The sequence below is a fragment of the Leuciscus leuciscus genome (assembly GCF_965113295.1).
Source record: "Leuciscus leuciscus genome assembly, chromosome: 18".
Taxonomy (NCBI): Eukaryota; Metazoa; Chordata; class Actinopteri; order Cypriniformes; family Leuciscidae; genus Leuciscus; species Leuciscus leuciscus.
In genome coordinates, this window is record NC_138742.1 from 33779447 (window position 1) to 33796290 (window position 16844).

The 16844-nt window shown below is 44.5% G+C and overlaps 1 protein-coding gene and 1 long non-coding RNA gene across 2 annotated transcripts in view; one reads left to right on the forward strand and one right to left on the reverse strand.

The window, feature by feature from the left end:
* The first annotated feature begins 1003 nt into the window (after positions 1-1003).
* The window catches only part of hm13 (histocompatibility (minor) 13), a 26057-nt gene continuing 10216 nt past the window's right edge, over positions 1004-16844 (forward strand). The window contains exons 1-7 of the mRNA XM_082146041.1: positions 1004-1389; positions 11042-11140; positions 12308-12390; positions 12485-12573; positions 12653-12738; positions 14211-14336; positions 14418-14475. Coding sequence (XP_082002167.1) covers positions 1198-1389; positions 11042-11140; positions 12308-12390; positions 12485-12573; positions 12653-12738; positions 14211-14336; positions 14418-14475 — 733 coding nt within the window. The 5' untranslated portion in view covers positions 1004-1197. The remainder of the gene's footprint in view (positions 1390-11041; positions 11141-12307; positions 12391-12484; positions 12574-12652; positions 12739-14210; positions 14337-14417; positions 14476-16844) is intronic.
* On the reverse strand, positions 5494-6600 carry LOC309481236. The gene is made up of 2 exons (XR_014199962.1): positions 6529-6600; positions 5494-6275 (listed from the first exon to the last, which is right to left on the reverse strand). It is a non-coding gene; the product is annotated as an uncharacterized lncRNA (long non-coding RNA).

The window sequence follows — 16844 nt, forward strand, 5'->3', positions numbered from 1 at the left end:
AAGCAAAAAAGTTACATATTGTGCCTTTAAGGCATTAATAAGGATTTTTAGTTGTTCAAATTCTACTTTTTTTCTAGCAAAGTTCCTAAAGCTGCTGTGTGCAAAAATGGGTGAAGATCCGACCAATGGCCGAGGAGGAGTTTCTCAAAAAATTCAAAATGCCGGAAGAGGAAGAGGAAGAGGAAGAGGAAGAGGAAGAAGAAGAAGAAGAAAAATAGTAAACGGGTTATAGGAAACCAATAGTGCCCTGACTCAAGCCTTGAAGCCTCATAAAAACACACATGCCTTGTCCAAATACACACATTGTGGTCTTGGCCACTTAAGAGCGCAGTGCTCTTAATGCACACTAAACCCATCGGTAATCGAGGCTAAGTGTATCCCATCATGCATCATGTCCGGGAACTCATGTGTCCCAAAACGCGAGATGTCGAGGAAAACATTCCACTGTAATTTCAATTAATTAGATACATATATAATTTGGTAGTAAAAACGTAAAGTGTTGCACATTTGATTGGTTCAGAGATGAGTGTGGTGTGTGTAGGCTTATTTTGAACAACATTTGCAACTGTTTCTATCACTTAATTACAAGCACCACCATTTTAAATGTGTGTCTTCTGTTTCATAGCGACTACTGTACAGACCTGTAGAAGTTTATTTTAAAATGCAAAGTATGAAAATATAATAAAAGCTCTGTAAACACTTGCATTTTTTGCAAGACTATAAGTGTGTGTCCCATTGAGTCATCAAAAGTTCTACACACACTTGCAGTCTTTACACCTACTTGAACACTTGGGAGAAATACGTCATGCAAGTAGACAAGTGGTCAAGTGCAAAGACCGCAAGTGTGTGTGTTTGGACAAGGCAACAGACTCACGTTAGAGAAGCGCACTGAGACTAGAGGAAAGGAACCGGGAAATGAGACGCAGTGACACCGCAGCAGCACTTCTTCCTCCGCTCCATCGGGTGTCAGTGTGTGTGTGTGTGTGTGTGTGTGTGTGTGTGAGTGAGTGAGTGAACGGAGAAGAACGCAGACACTTCACCGGGCTGAGTTAGGAAACGTGGCCTTAAGCGAGTCGAGCGGATATCAATGAGAAACACACTCAGTTGTGAGACACACACTCTCAGCTGTGAGACACACACACTCAGTAGTTGACTCTAAGCGCAGACTGATATCTAGGGTCTCTGAAGGCGCAGATCATGGCTGATGTGGAGCAGAGCGTGCCGGGGCCGGACGGGTCCAGTAACGGCTCTGACGCGGTGAACGGGACCGCGGGCCGGTTCGTGTCCAGCGCCGAGGGCACCGCTCTGGCGTACGGGAGTCTGCTGCTCATGGCCCTGCTGCCCATCTTCTTCGGGGCCCTGCGCTCCGTGGGCTGCTCCAAAGGCAAGGTAACGTTACTGAGACCCTATCCCTGTCAGATGATGTCTGGAGACAGACAGTGGAAAAGCCACATGAATGTTTAAATCTGTACACTATCACCATGAACTGATGTAGACATGAGTTTAGTGCGTTCGAGTCGTTTGGAGAGTCAGAGGTGCTGCTGTTAGATGATGCTGATGATTTACAGGCCTGTTATAGTGCCATATGTCACCCAGTACATGATGTGTTTCACATTCATAATCGCATCCACTGATGCCTTATGCGTGCTTACTGGAAACTGTGTTATTTACTTACCAGTGTAATTATGTCGTTTCATCCAAACCTGTATGATTATTGTGATTCTTCTGAAGCCATATTCAAACTATAAGAACTGACTCCACTTTCTGCTGCAGCTCTCACATCTTAAGTTAGAGATGCACCGATTCCGATTTCCGATTTTTTTTTGTAAATGTGATCTGCCGATAACTATTCAAGTGCAGATTTCTATTTTCTTTCAAAAAATGTTTTATTGATAATACAAACAAAAATCTACTTTTCTTCAATTCAATTTTCTTTTTCATAAAAAGGTAAAAAGACAAATATATAATAAGAACAAATAAACAAGAGCACAAATAAATGCAATAGAATATAGAGAGATATGAAATAAACATGGCTTTAACTTTTTCAGGTGGGCACTAATACAGTATATTCGGGTAAGAAATACTACAGAAATTAAGTAATCAAATGTAAAATAACACTGGATAGCCTTCATTGGAAAAATTAAATACAGATTAATGCTTACAGATTAATGCTTAAAATTAGTTACAAAAGTTATTCAGTCAAGAGCAGATAGTGATTTTCTCTTCTGTTCTTTGATTAACATGACAAGACAGCAGCAGGAATATTAGACTGTTGTCACTTTAAAAGTTTATCCAATATACTGATCTAATATACTGTAAGCCCGTTTATCGGTCCAAATGGCAGTCTCCGTTACTGTCTTTCCTTTTACGCAACACAACAAGATTAAATGAAATACATTTTCTCATATGTATTACCTCGTTATTTCATCTGACTCCATAAATGAAAGAGGTTTTAATGATATCTGAGCATCATTAAAGGGGTGGTTGATTGTGATTTCACTTTTTTCATTTTAAATGGTGTGTAATGTTGCTGTTGGTGCATGAACAGTATCTGCAAAGTTGCTGCGCTGAAAGTTCAACGTAAGCAGAGATATCGTCTTTTAAAAATCAGGAAGTTTAATGCCTACAAAAACGACTGGAATGGGACTACAACGAGATACTTCCCGGGTTTTATACGTAACTAACCCATGCAAAAAAGGGGGCATGGCCATATTTCTGCGGCTTTGTCGAAGAGGAAGAGTTATAGTGGAGAGCTGTAGCCATGCCGTCGAAAGTGTGTTATTTTCACCCAGCTGCCATGTCTTCTGGCTTCATACGGACGCTGTAGTTCATCAACAATGGCTCAAATTTATGTTTGATTATGTTCCTGAAAATTTCAATCGTAATAGCTCTCTGTGCTGCGCATTTTACGGAAGACAGCTTCCAGAATCTCCACGAATTCAATGCCGGATTCAACAAGAAACTGTTACTAAAACATGAAGCAGTTCCAACTTTAAAACCAGAGGCAGCAGTTGTTGGGCCACAACCTGTAAGTAAGACTTAATATTGTTTGCATGTATAATTTCAGACGTAAGTTAATGTTTTAGTTTTATCAAGGACGTAAACAAATGCCAGCGCTGGCTTTAGTAGCCACTTACACGTACAAACGCTTACAAACATTTTGGACCTGAATTTGTAATTATGTACTAATTTTGTAAATGTATTTTCCATGTATATTTTATGACGTAATTTTTCGATTTGATCAAGAACGTAAACCAATGCCAACGCTGTTTGTTTATAGCCAGTTAGTTCGATGCTATTTTGTGTGTATAAGACAAACGTGTATAAAGTTCAAAAAAATATATGTAATCGCAACAGCCAACTTCAGCTGCTGAAGTTAAAACAATAACTTTAAAAAACGGTATTACTCAGTCATTTATTCAGTTATATTAAATGTTTAATCAGGAGAAAACCGTATCTCAAAAGCTAACAAGCAGCAGTAGCATTTTCAAGTAACAGCGTATCGAAATAATAATAGTAGATTAGAATAGAATAGAATAGAATAGAATAATAATAATAAAAAATGTACCATTCAGAAACGTTTTGTAAGAGCCGTGTTTGCTGAGGTTGCTTGATTCTCTTCATTGCCGCTTTCTGGGTCTGATTCTGATCAAACTGATACGGCAGTATTGACACCATTATTTACATTTGACCGGAGCACATGCAACTTTCGCCCGTAAAGGTAATGGGCGTGAAGTTTCCGGACAACATGCACTACACAGTTTAGCCAATTACAACACACCGGCCCAACTAACCAATCTGAGCCCATTGCCTGTTTCTGAGGGAGTGGTTTCATAGAATCAGGAAGTCAACCGGTCGTTCAAATGACAGAGGAGAAAGCAGCTTACAATAAAGGTGAAATTTATGAAAAATAAGACAAAAAAAAAAAAAAAAATCCCCGAAGACATGTTATATTGCACCCCATAAACACAATCATGCAAAGAAAAAAAGCAGTAAACCACCCCTTTAAAAGTGAGCAAATGTTTGATATATTCTTTTTAACTCTTTAAGTATATTTTACCCGTTCCAGATTAGGAAGCTATGTCGCGTCTTCTGTTTTTAACGCGGGTCTCACGTTCACAAGCTCATCAGTTTTGGTCACCAAACAGAGGTAATTGTCTATATACCTGAGATCGGTCGTAAATTAAAACAGAGGTAAGACACACCCAGATTTTGATTGGTCAAGCAGCACTTTTGCTGCCCTAAACGGAAATTCACTTCTTGTCTTTGCAAAACACTTACACTTTAATGCCAAATATTAGTCGTCACTAGTCTGACGCAAAAACGTGCGGGAACATACAAATCCATTTAATCTACTTGGGAAAACAATTTCAGAGTCAGCCGGAATAAAACAATTGTATGAATGTAACAATTTATTATGTCAGGTAAATGTATCATGCCAATTACATAATCAGTTCAAAGATAATAAATACAAAACATCAAATGCTCTGGAATAAAGAGAAAAGACGTGAACCTGACATCAGAAACAGAGTCTCAGCCACTCTCAGCATCACAGGCTGATCTGAGCTACAAATCGCCCCGAGCCTCTTCAGCATCTCCTTAAATACTCAGACCAAGGCAGAAAACTCTTCAAACGTAAACATGAGTTCACAGTGGGAATTTGCATTAATCACCGTCCCAGACTTACTGGGGACAGAAGTTGATTTACATGGGGGCACACCCACAGCAGTTAACAAGATATCTCTAAACTCTCCACACCTTATTAGCTTTTTGGTTTACTTCTGTGGGAATGAGACCTTTGTACCAGTCGCACTGAGACATTTCAAATGATACCAAACATATATAATACTGTATGACAATTGTTCATATTAAACCATATAAATGGTGAATTCACAAAGACTGCAATTACATTAAACAAATATATGCACTGTGAGTTTAATAGCCTATATATGCTCTTAAATGAATTGCATGCGTGCAGGTTATGTGTGCCTTTTTTACAATAACATGCATTTGATGAAGCATATAAAGTCTGACACGTTTTTTGTTTCATGGCGTTTCGTGTTGCACTGTTGTCATTTACATGTGGAGTGCGTCTCAAACTCCATCTCTGCATGCTGTGAGTTTGGACTTCTTATAACGTTCATCTGGGAATGCATTGTGTGCCATTTCAACAGATTTGTAAGGTAAATCATTCATAAACCTACATCAACACAGGAGAATACATCAATACAGCTTCCTAAATATGCTAAATGTTCATCGCAATTTCAAAATACAATTTTAAACCCTCGCTCTGAGTTTGCATGTTTTGATGTCCACTTGTTCTTGTTGAAGAAATTACAGTGGTTGTAGCATTTCTAATTGCCTGATATTAAGTAGACATTTTAATGAAATGTCGTTTGGCCAAAAACACGGATTTGATCAAGGCCGTTGGCGCCCTCTTCAGGCATTTGTTATAATACATAATGGACAGAGGTTGAGTGTTAGTCTTATGTATATTACATTATGTATACTTTGATACTTTGTTTGAACCAATTATAATTACCTCATTGTTGTTATATGTATTTTAAGTCATTTTAAAGGCTGTAGTTCGCCTTAGGTCTATTTTTTTTTTTACCACAAAAAAAAAAAGATCTGATTAATCATCAAAATAATGGACCGATTACCAAAATAATCGTTAGTGACAGCCCTACATTGACCGTTTAAGTGCAGTAAGCCACTAATTTTGGTACTTGCAAATCACAAGCTGTTGGAGGCGGCTTGTGTGCTCCACTTATATAGATCAGAGGTGCGCTCGCTTTTGGTGTGAGTGCGAAACCTGTGGGAATTAGTACAATTATGCGCAATACATTATTTGCAATATATGTTTGGTATCAAAGCGGGTGTGTGTCACTTCACTGTCGGAGAGAAGAGAGCGAGAACGTGCAGCTGACGTTATCGCCTGTGCCGCTGGCAACAAAATGGTCCTGTGCGGAATCGGTAAGACGTGAGACTGACCAGCCGGTTACCAGTCCGGTCCAATCATGCGTAAAATAGTATGATTCCTGTCTCAGGCTGATCGATCGGTGCATCTCTACTTGGGGTTAGTTTACCCAAAAATGAAAATTCTGCCATTAATTACCCACCCTCATGTTGTTCCAAACACTTTAGACTTTCGTTCATCTTCAAACCAGTTCTGTACTCTCCATTGACAGCTATGGTTCTTAGCTCATTGGTTCTTGCAGAAGCTCAAACGTGCTGCGTAACACGAGAATGAACCTCATTGGTTCTTGCGGAAGCTCAAACGTGCTGCGTAACATGAGAATGAACCTCATTGGTTTTTGCTGAAGCTCAAACGTGCTGCGTAACACGAGAATGAACCTCATTGGTTCTTGTGAAGCTCAGATGTGCTGCGTAACACAATAATGAACCTCATTGGTTCTCGCAGAAGCTCAAACGTGATGCGTAACACGAGAATGAACCTTATTGGTTCTTGCTGAAGCTCAGACGTGCTGCGTAACACGTGAATGAACCTCATTGGTTCTTGCTGACGCTCAAACGTGCTGCGTAACACGACAATGAACCTCATTGGTTCTTGTGAAGCTCAAATGTGCTGCGTAACACAATGAACCTCATTGGTTCTCGCTGAAGCTCAAACGTGCTGCGTTACACGTGAATGAACCTCATTGGTTCTTGTGAAGCTCAGACGTGCTGCGTAACACGTGAATGAACCTCATTGGTTCTTGTGAAGCTCAGACGAGCTGCGTAACACGTGAATGAACCTCATTGGTTCTTGTGAAGCTCAGACGTGCTGCGTAACACGTGAATGAACCTCATTGGTTCTTGTGAAGCTCAGACGTGCTGCGTAACACGTGAATGAACCTCATTGGTTCTTGTGAAGCTCAGACGTGCTGCGTAACACGTGAATGAACCTCATTGGTTCTTGTGAAGCTCAGACGTGCTGCGTAACACGTGAATGAACCTCATTGGTTCTTGTGAAGCTCAGACGTGCTGCGTAACACGTGAATGAACCTCATTGGTTCTTGCTGAAGCTCAAACGTGCTGCGTAACACGTGAATGAACCTCATTGGTTCTTGTGAAGCTCAAACGTGCTGCTTAACACGAGAATGAACCTCATTGGTTCTTGCTGAAGCTCAAACGTGCTGCGTAATACGAGAATGAACCTCATTGGTTCTTGCTGAAGCTCAAACGTGCTGCGTAATACGAGAATGAACCTCATTGGTTCTTGTGAAGCTCAAACGTGCTGCGTAACACGAGAATGAACCTCATTGGTTCTTTTGAAGCTCAAACGTGCTGCGTAACACGAGAATGAACCTCATTGGTTCTTGTGAAGCTCAAACGTGCTGCGTAACACGACAATGAACCTCATTGGTTCTTGTGAAGCTCAAACGTGCTGCGTAACACGATAATGAACCTCATTGGTTCTTGTGAAGCTCAAACGTGCTGCGTAACACGAGAATGAACCTCATTGGTTCTTGCTGAAGCTCAAACGTGCTGCGTAACACGAGAATGAACCTCATTGGTTCATGTGAAGCTCAAACGTGCTGCCTAACACGAGAATGAACCTCATTGGTTCTTTTGAAGCTCAAATGTGCTGCGTAACACGAGAATGAACCTCATTGGTTCTTGTGAAGCTCAGACGTGCTGCGTAACACGTGAATGAACCTCATTGGTTCTTGCAGAAGCTCAAACGTGCTGCGTAACACGAGAATGAACCTCATTGGTTCTTGTGAAGCTCAGACGTGCTGCGTAACACGGGAATTAACCTCATTGGTTCTTGCAGAAGCTCAAACGTGCTGCGTAACACATGAATGAACCTCATTGGTTCTTGTGAAGCTCAGACGTGCTGCGTAACACGAGAATGAACCTCATTGGTTCTTGTGAAGCTCAGACGTGCTGCGTAACACGTGAATGAACCTCATTGGTTCTTGTGAAGCTCAGACGTGCTGCGTAACACGTGAATGAACCTCATTGGTTCTTGTGAAGCTCAGACGTGCTGCGTAACACGTGAATGAACCTCATTGGTTCTTGTGAAGCTCAGACGTGCTGCGTAACACGTGAATGAACCTCATTGGTTCATGTGAAGCTCAGACGTGCTGCGTAACACGTGAATGAACCTCATTGGTTCTTGTGAAGCTCAGACGTGCTGCGTAACACGGGAATGAACCTCATTGGTTCTTGCTGAAGCTCAAACGTGCTGCGTAACACGTGAATGAACCTCATTGGTTCTTGTGAAGCTCAGACGTGCTGCGTAACACAATAATGAACCTCATTGGTTCATGTGAAGCTCAGACGTGCTGCGTAACACGGGAATGAACCTCATTGGTTCTTGTGAAGCTCAGACGTGCTGTGTAACACGGGAATGAACCTCATTGGTTCTTGCTGAAGCTCAAACGTGCTGCGTAATACGAGAATGAACCTCATTGGTTCTTGTGAAGCTCAAACGTGCTGCGTAACACGAGAATGAACCTCATTGGTTCTTTTGAAGCTCAAACGTGCTGCGTAACACGAGAATGAACCTCATTGGTTCTTGTGAAGCTCAGACGTGCTGCGTAACACGTGAATGAACCTCATTGGTTCTTGCAGAAGCTCAAACGTGCTGCGTAACACGTGAATGAACCTCATTGGTTCTTGTGAAGCTCAGACGTGCTGCGTAACACGTGAATGAACCTCATTGGTTCTTGTGAAGCTCAAACGTGCTGCGTAACACAAGAATGAACCTCATTGGTTCTTGTGAAGCTCAGACGTGCTGCGTAACACGTGAATGAACCTCATTGGTTCTTGTGAAGCTCAGACGTGCTGCGTAACACGTGAATGAACCTCATTGGTTCTTGTGAAGCTCAGACGTGCTGCGTAACACGTGAATGAACCTCATTGGTTCTTGTGAAGCTCAGACGTGCTGCCTAACACGTGAATGAACCTCATTGGTTCTTGTGAAGCTCAGACGTGCTGCGTAACACGTGAATGAACCTCATTGGTTCTTGTGAAGCTCAGACGTGCTGCGTAACACAAGAATGAACCTCATTGGTTCTTGTGAAGCTCAGACGTGCTGCGTAACACGTGAATGAACCTCATTGGTTCTTGTGAAGCTCAAACGTGATGCGTAACACGGGAATGAACCTCATTGGTTCTTGTGAAGCTCAAACGTGATGCGTAACACGGGAATGAACCTCATTGGTTCTTGCAGAAGCTCAAACGTGCTGCGTAACACGAGAATGAACCTCATTGGTTCTTGTGAAGCTCAAACGTGCTGCGTAACACGGGAATGAACCTCATTGGTTCTTGCAGAAGCTCAAACGTGATGCGTAACACAAGAATGAAGCTCATTGGTTCTCATACGTTTTTATACTAATAAGGTTATAATACATTTTTAATGGCATTATTCTGTTTATTCTGTTTCTACTGTTTGTTTTGTTTAATATAAACATTTAAACGGTGGCTGTCAGAAACATGATGGATTAAATATTATGAAAATGTAATAGTGCGTATTCATTTAGCAAAATGCTCCTTTCTAGAGTTTATTTTTCTAGCTGACTTTTGAGTTCATGGTCACTGAACGGCTTTTCTGAGGTAAATATAACTTTGTGATGTTGTTTACAAGCTGTTTTATTGACGTCTTTCCATGGTTGAAACACTGAGCGATTACATGATACAGATTTCAGTCATTTGTACTGTATCTTTCAACATTTCATTAGTTTATTTCATGCTGTTACTACAGTACAGATGATCAGTGCCGCTTCGTGATCTGTCTCCATACATCAGACACAAACACATTTGAGTGAATTTCATTATAAAACTAACAGAATTACAAAGCTGAGACTTTGTATCATATCAGAATTAACAAAGCTTATTGCCATTTATTCGATGGGAGGAGCTACAATGTTCTGTTCATTCATTAACTGAAAACTGAAAAGCAAGTTGCAGTAGTGTTTGACTGCGTTTAGGTTTTATTGCAAGACCCTGATAAGAATAACTTTTTTAACACTGAATCTAAAAAAAATTGCTTTAATGATATATATTAGCGACAGAACTTACCATACATCCAAAGCCATGCTGTGTGCTGGGATAGACACTCTGTGTGTGTGTGTGTGTGTGTGTGTGTGTGTGTGTGTGTGTGTGTGTGTGTGTGTGTGTGTGTGTGTGTGTGTGTGTGTGTGTGTGTGTGTGTGTGTGTTAGGGTGACCCCGGACTAGATTTCCCTAGTCTACTAGCACAATATTAATTTAATGACTTAAATGTACAGTATAGGCCACGGGGGGAGTGGCATTGGAAAATGGTTTGTTTCAGGGCTGAGAAAGAATATTATATGTAACATTGTTCTACATTACAGAGAAAAACTGAACCATAATAATGGGCCTTTAAAATATAAATTAGACATGCGCCTAATAATAGCACACAGTTATCTAGGTTAGCGTGTGAGTGAGCGGAGATGTAAAGTGGCTAATATTAGGCTACTACTGGGATGTGCCAAATAAGCCATGCTTGAGGTCGAGGAATGATCGATTGGATTTCGGCCCGACATCATCATCATCATCATCATCATCATCATCATCATCATAGACCATCCGAGTGTGACGTGTTGAAAAAATGGCTGATGTGATGATTAATGTGTGAATATTCCCAAACTCTCTGTGAGTGTGATCTCTTTATGGGTTCTGGGATTGTCATATTTCTAAAAATAAATATAAAAACGTCTGTATTAAAGTAAAAATGATGATTAAAACGTCTTTGGAATGGAATTATAACAAGTACTTTTGGTGTCTTCGTCATATTTATTTTCATTTAAAAGCAACAGCACTTAAATGACATCAGCACACGAGTGTGAGTCGTGTGATCCACCGCGAGCAGAGAGAACTGTCCGGTTCAGTCGCATCTCAGACAGCCCAATCATTTAGAGCGGAGACATGTGTGGACTGACGGTGTGGATGTAGTCTTAGTAAATGAAATAATATGCTGAAGGTTTATTGCACAAAGTAGACGGTGTGTATATGTTTTGACCCTGACAGGATCTCTGTGTGTGTGTGTGTGTGTGTGTGTGTGTTAGAATGCTTCAGATATGCCTGAGACCATCACGAGCAGAGACGCCGCTCGCTTCCCCATCATCGCCAGCTGCACTCTCTTCGGCCTCTACCTGTTCTTCAAGGTGACGTGTGTGTGTGTGTCTGACTGTGTGTGTGTGTGTGTGTGTGTGTCTGACTGTGTGTGTGTGTGTGTCTGACTGTGTGTGTGTGTGTGTGTCTGACTGTGTGTGTGTGTGTCTGACTGTGTGTGTGTGTCTGACTGTGTGTGTGTGTCTGACTGTGTGTGTGTGTCTGACTGACTGTGTGTGTCTGACTGTGTGTGTCTGACTGTGTGTGTGTGTCTGACTGTGTGTGTGTGTCTGACTGTGTGTGTGTGTCTGACTGTGTGTGTGTCTGACTGTGTGTGTGTGTGTCTGACTGTGTGTGTGTGTCTGACTGTGTGTGTGTGTGTCTGACTGTGTGTGTGTGTCTGACTGTGTGTGTGTGTGTGTGTGTGTGTGTGTGTGTGTCTGACTGTGTGTGTGTGTCTGACTGTGTGTGTGTGTCTGACTGTGTGTGTGTGTGTCTGACTGTGTGTGTCTGACTGTGTGTGTGTGTGTGTCTGTGTGTGTGTGTCTGTGTGTGTGTGTCTGTGTGTGTGTGTCTGTGTGTGTGTGTCTGTGTGTGTGTGTCTGTGTGTGTGTGTCTGTGTGTGTGTGTGTGTCTGTGTGTGTGTGTCTGTGTGTGTGTGTCTGTGTGTGTGTGTCTGTGTGTGTGTCTGTGTGTGTGTGTCTGTGTGTGTGTGTCTGTGTGTGTGTGTCTGTGTGTGTGTGTCTGACTGTGTGTGTGTCTGACTGTGTGTGTCTGACTGTGTGTGTCTGACTGTGCGACTGTGTGTGTGTGTGTGTCTGTGTGTGTGTGTCTGACTGTGTGTGTGTCTGACTGTGTGTGTCTGACTGTGTGTGTCTGACTGTGTGTGTCTGACTGTGTGTGTCTGACTGTGCGACTGTGTGTGTGTGTGTGTCTGTCTGACTGACTGACTGATTGTGTGTGTGTCTGACTGTGTGCAACTGTGTGTGTGTGTGTATCTGACTGACTGATTGTGTGTGTCTCTGACTGTGTGCGACTGTGTGTGTGTGTCTGTCTGTCTGACTGACTGACTGATTGTGTGTGTGTCTGACTGTGTGCAACTGTGTGTGTGTGTGTGTATCTGACTGTGTAAAACCCTTTTTTCCCCCATTAACCAGATTTTTCCCAGTTACTCGTACCGATGTCTGTGTTTGAAGGATTGTTTTACTTTGTCCTGGCAGATTTTCTCACAAGAGTACATTAACCTGCTGCTCTCCATGTATTTCTTTGTGCTGGGAATATTAGCGCTGTCTCACACGATGAGGTATGACACACACACACACACACACACACACCTGTAATGCTGTGATAATATGAGGTGGTTCAGGAGGTTGACTGTGTTGGTGTTGCTGTCCCAGTCCCTTTATGTGCAGAGTTTTCCCAGCAAACGTGCCAAACAAGCAGTACCAGCTGCTGTTCACACAGGGCTCAGGAGACAGCCGAGAGGGTGAGTGTGTGTGTGTGTGTGTGTGTGTGTGTGTGATGCTGAAGCTCTGCAGATCGTCTGAAGCCTGTTTTCTCCTCAGAGATCCTCAACTATGAGTTCGACACCAAGGACCTGATCTGCCTGTGTGTGAGCGCTGTGGTCGGGGTGTGGTACGTCCTCAAGAAGGTACAGGACACTAGTGTGTGTTTCATAGAGAAACTGTGTCTCGGCTCTCAAACGCCACGCCGATATAGATCCTCGTTTCAGTTCTCCTTTTGTCCCAGCGTCTGCTTGCCATGGCCCATAATGTCTGAACGAAACAGCAACAGCGTGAGCGTGCCGATAGACGTAACGCTGTTGTCCACGTCTGTCGCCATGGTTACTACGGCAGTACGAGTGGGAAACAGGGATAACGCGGATATTATGTCATTGACCGGCGGACAGTGGGACAGGGACGGGCACTATTTAAAATTGTGAATTTCTTGGAAACATTTAGGATAATGGAAGTACACAATTGAAAGAAATATATAACTCTGTGCAAGTGGTTTTGGGATTTTTTTATATAAAATTCTTACATATTGTACCTGTAAAAGAGTGCATGTCATGCACACAGCTGGAAATGTGCTTTCAAAATCACCCAACCATCAGAGGAGGTACACCTCCGGGAACCAGCGGTGTTGATCACTGTGATCTTTACAAACACAATACTGATACTGTAATACTACACTACTGATGAATGGAGCCAGTAACTCTGTGTGTGTGAATCAGTGTTTAGGATCCTGATGAAAGTGTCAAACATTGATTTTTAGATGGCGGAGTGACACACACATGTGTGAGCAGGCGATATATAACTTCTACGGTAATATCGTAATTGTTGTTTTAAGATCTGTCCCTCACTCTACAAAAGCTCTCCTCGAGAGTCTCCGCGTACACTGAGTGATGTGGCGTTATCACGCTCGCACCGCTTGCTCTCACTGTGGGAGTTACTCTATTAAAAGCAGTAAAAGTATTCGTCTTTTAGGCTTTTTAGTTAACCAATCAGAGTGAAAATATTGAAATATGCAAATACTGCACACCTCTAGTTAATGTTGAGGTGAGCCGTTCTGCTGGTGTAAGAGGAAGTTCAGCGCTCAGTGACACACACACACACACACACACACACGTCACACCTGGACGACAGCTGCACACAGATGTGTTTCTCACTCTGTCTACAGTCATCAGCACTTTCAGCGGGATCTGAAACACTGCGGATCACACACTGAGGTGTAGGAGAGTCGATGTGCCACTCAAAGGCTCAACTTGAAATAAATGTTAAAGTTTAAAACGACTATAATGAAAGTTCCTGCACTAGTTCTGTGTAATCGAGTGTGTGGGAAGACATGGCTGGATCATCCAGTTTCTGGGAACGGTGAAATTTATTTTTTAAATGTTTTTAAAGTCTCTTCTGCTCACAAAACAGTAATGTGGTGAAATATTATTACAATGTAAAATAGCTGTTTTTCTTATATATATATATATATTTTTTATTACTCTGGTTTGAGTTCATGTTTGGACGTCACGTACGTGATTAAGCTCAAATGTATTTCTGAGTTTTGCAGCGAGTGCACGAGGCTCTGTGTGTGTGACGTGTGTGTGTGTGTGTGTGTGTGTCCTGACAGCACTGGGTGGCCAATAACCTGTTTGGCCTGGCGTTTGCCCTGAACGGGGTGGAGCTGCTCCACCTCAATAACGTCAGCACTGGCTGTATCCTGCTGGGAGGACTGTTCGTCTACGATGTGTTCTGGGTAAGATGGTCCTGGTTTAGCGCGCTCATGATCCGTACAGTACGTGACGGTCTCAGAACTCTGTCCTCCGTTTACTTTCAGGTGTTTGGCACCAACGTGATGGTGACCGTGGCCAAGTCCTTCGAAGCCCCGATTAAGTGTGAGTATGTCCATGACCACTCACCTCAGCGCTCTCACTGTACGCTCACACTGTACGCTCTCCTCAGCGCTCTCACTGTACGCTCACACTGTATGCTCTCCTCAGCGCTCTCACTGTACGCTCTCACTGTACGCTCACACTGTACGCTCTCCTCAGCGCTCTCACTGTACGCTCTCCTCAGCGCTCTCACTGTACGCTCACACTGTACGCTCTCCTCAGCGCTCTCACTGTACGCTCTCACTGTACGCTCTCCTCAGCGCTCTCACTGTACGCTCTCACTGTACGCTCTCACTGTACGCTCTCCTCAGCGCTCTCACTGTACGCTCTCACTGTACGCTCACACTGTACGCTCTCCTCAGCGCTCTCACTGTACGCTCTCACTGTACGCTCTCCTCAGCGCTCTCACTGTACGCTCTCACTGTACGCTCTCCTCAGCGCTCTCACTGTACGCTCTCACTGTACGCTCTCCTCAGCGCTCTCACTGTACGCTCTCACTGTACGCTCTCCTCAGCGCTCTCACTGTACGCTCTCACTGTACGCTCTCCTCAGCGCTCTCACTGTACGCTCTCACTGTACGCTCTCCTCAGCGCTCTCACTGTACTTTCACACTGTACGCTCTCCTCAGCGCTCTCACTGTACGCTCTCCTCAGCGCTCTCACTGTACGCTCTCACTGTACGCTCTCACTGTACGCTCTCCTCAGCGCTCTCACTGTACGCTCTCACTGTACGCTCTCCTCAGCGCTCTCACTGTACGCTCTCACTGTACGCTCTCCTCAGCGCTCTCACTGTACGCTCTCACTGTACGCTCTCCTCAGCGCTCTCACTGTACGCTCTCACTGTACGCTCTCCTCAGCGCTCTCACTGTACGCTCTCCTCAGCGCTCTCACTGTACGCTCTCACTGTACGCTCTCACTGTACGCTCTCACTGTACGCTCACACTGTACGCTCTCCTCAGCGCTCTCACTGTACGCTCTCACTGTACGCTCTCACTGTACGCTCTCCTCAGCGCTCTCACTGTACGCTCTCACTGTACGCTCTCCTCAGCGCTCGCACTGTACGCTCTCACTGTACGCTCTCCTCAGCGCTCTCACTGTACGCTCTCACTGTACGCTCTCCTCAGCGCTCTCACTGTACGCTCTCCTCAGCGCTCGCACTGTACGCTCTCCTCAGCGCTCGCACTGTACGCTCTCACTGTACGCTCTCCTCAGCGCTCGCACTGTACGCTCTCACTGTACGCTCTCCTCAGCGCTCTCACTGTACGCTCTCCTCAGCGCTCACTGTACGCTCTCCTCAGCGCTCTCACTGTACGCTCTCCTCAGCGCTCTCACTGTACGCTCTCCTCAGCGCTCGCACTGTACGCTCTCACTGTACGCTCTCCTCAGCGCTCTCACTGTACGCTCACACTGTACGCTCTCACTGTACGCTCTCCTCAGCGCTCTCACTGTACGCTCTCCTCAGCGCTCTCACTGTACGCTCTCCTCAGCGCTCGCACTGTACGCTCTCCTCAGCGCTCGCACTGTACGCTCTCACTGTACGCTCTCCTCAGCGCTCTCACTGTACGCTCTCACTGTACGCTCTCCTCAGCGCTCTCACTGTACGCTCTCCTCAGCACTCACACTGTACGCTCTCACTGTACGCTCTCACTGTACGCTCTCCTCAGCGCTCTCACTGTACGCTCTCCTCAGCGCTCTCACTGTACGCTCTCACTGTACGCTCTCACTGTACGCTCTCACTGTACGCTCTCACTGTACGCTCTCACTGTACGCTCTCACTGTACGCTCTCCTCAGCGCTCTCACTGTACGCTCTCACTGTACGCTCTCCTCAGCGCTCTCACTGTACGCTCTCCTCAGCGCTCGCACTGTACGCTCTCACTGTACGCTCTCCTCAGCGCTCACACTGTACGCTCACTGTACGCTCTCACTGTACGCTCTCCTCAGCGCTCTCACTGTACGCTCTCACTGTACGCTCTCACTGTACGCTCTCACTGTACGCTCTCACTGTACGCTCTCACTGTACGCTCTCCTCAGCGCTCTCACTGTACGCTCTCCTCAGCGCTCTCACTGTACGCTCTCACTGTACGCTCTCACTGTACGCTCTCACTGTACGCTCTCCTCAGCGCTCACACTGTACGCTCTCCTCAGCGCTCACACTGTACGCTCTCACTGTACGCTCTCCTCAGCGCTCTCACTGTACGCTCTCACTGTACGCTCTCACTGTACGCTCTCACTGTACGCTCTCACTGTACGCTCTCACTGTACGCTCTCACTGTACGCTCTCACTGTACGCTCTCCTCAGCGCTCTCACTGTACGCTCTCCTCAGCGCTCTCACTGTACGCTCTCACTGTACGCTCTCCTCAGCGCTCTCACT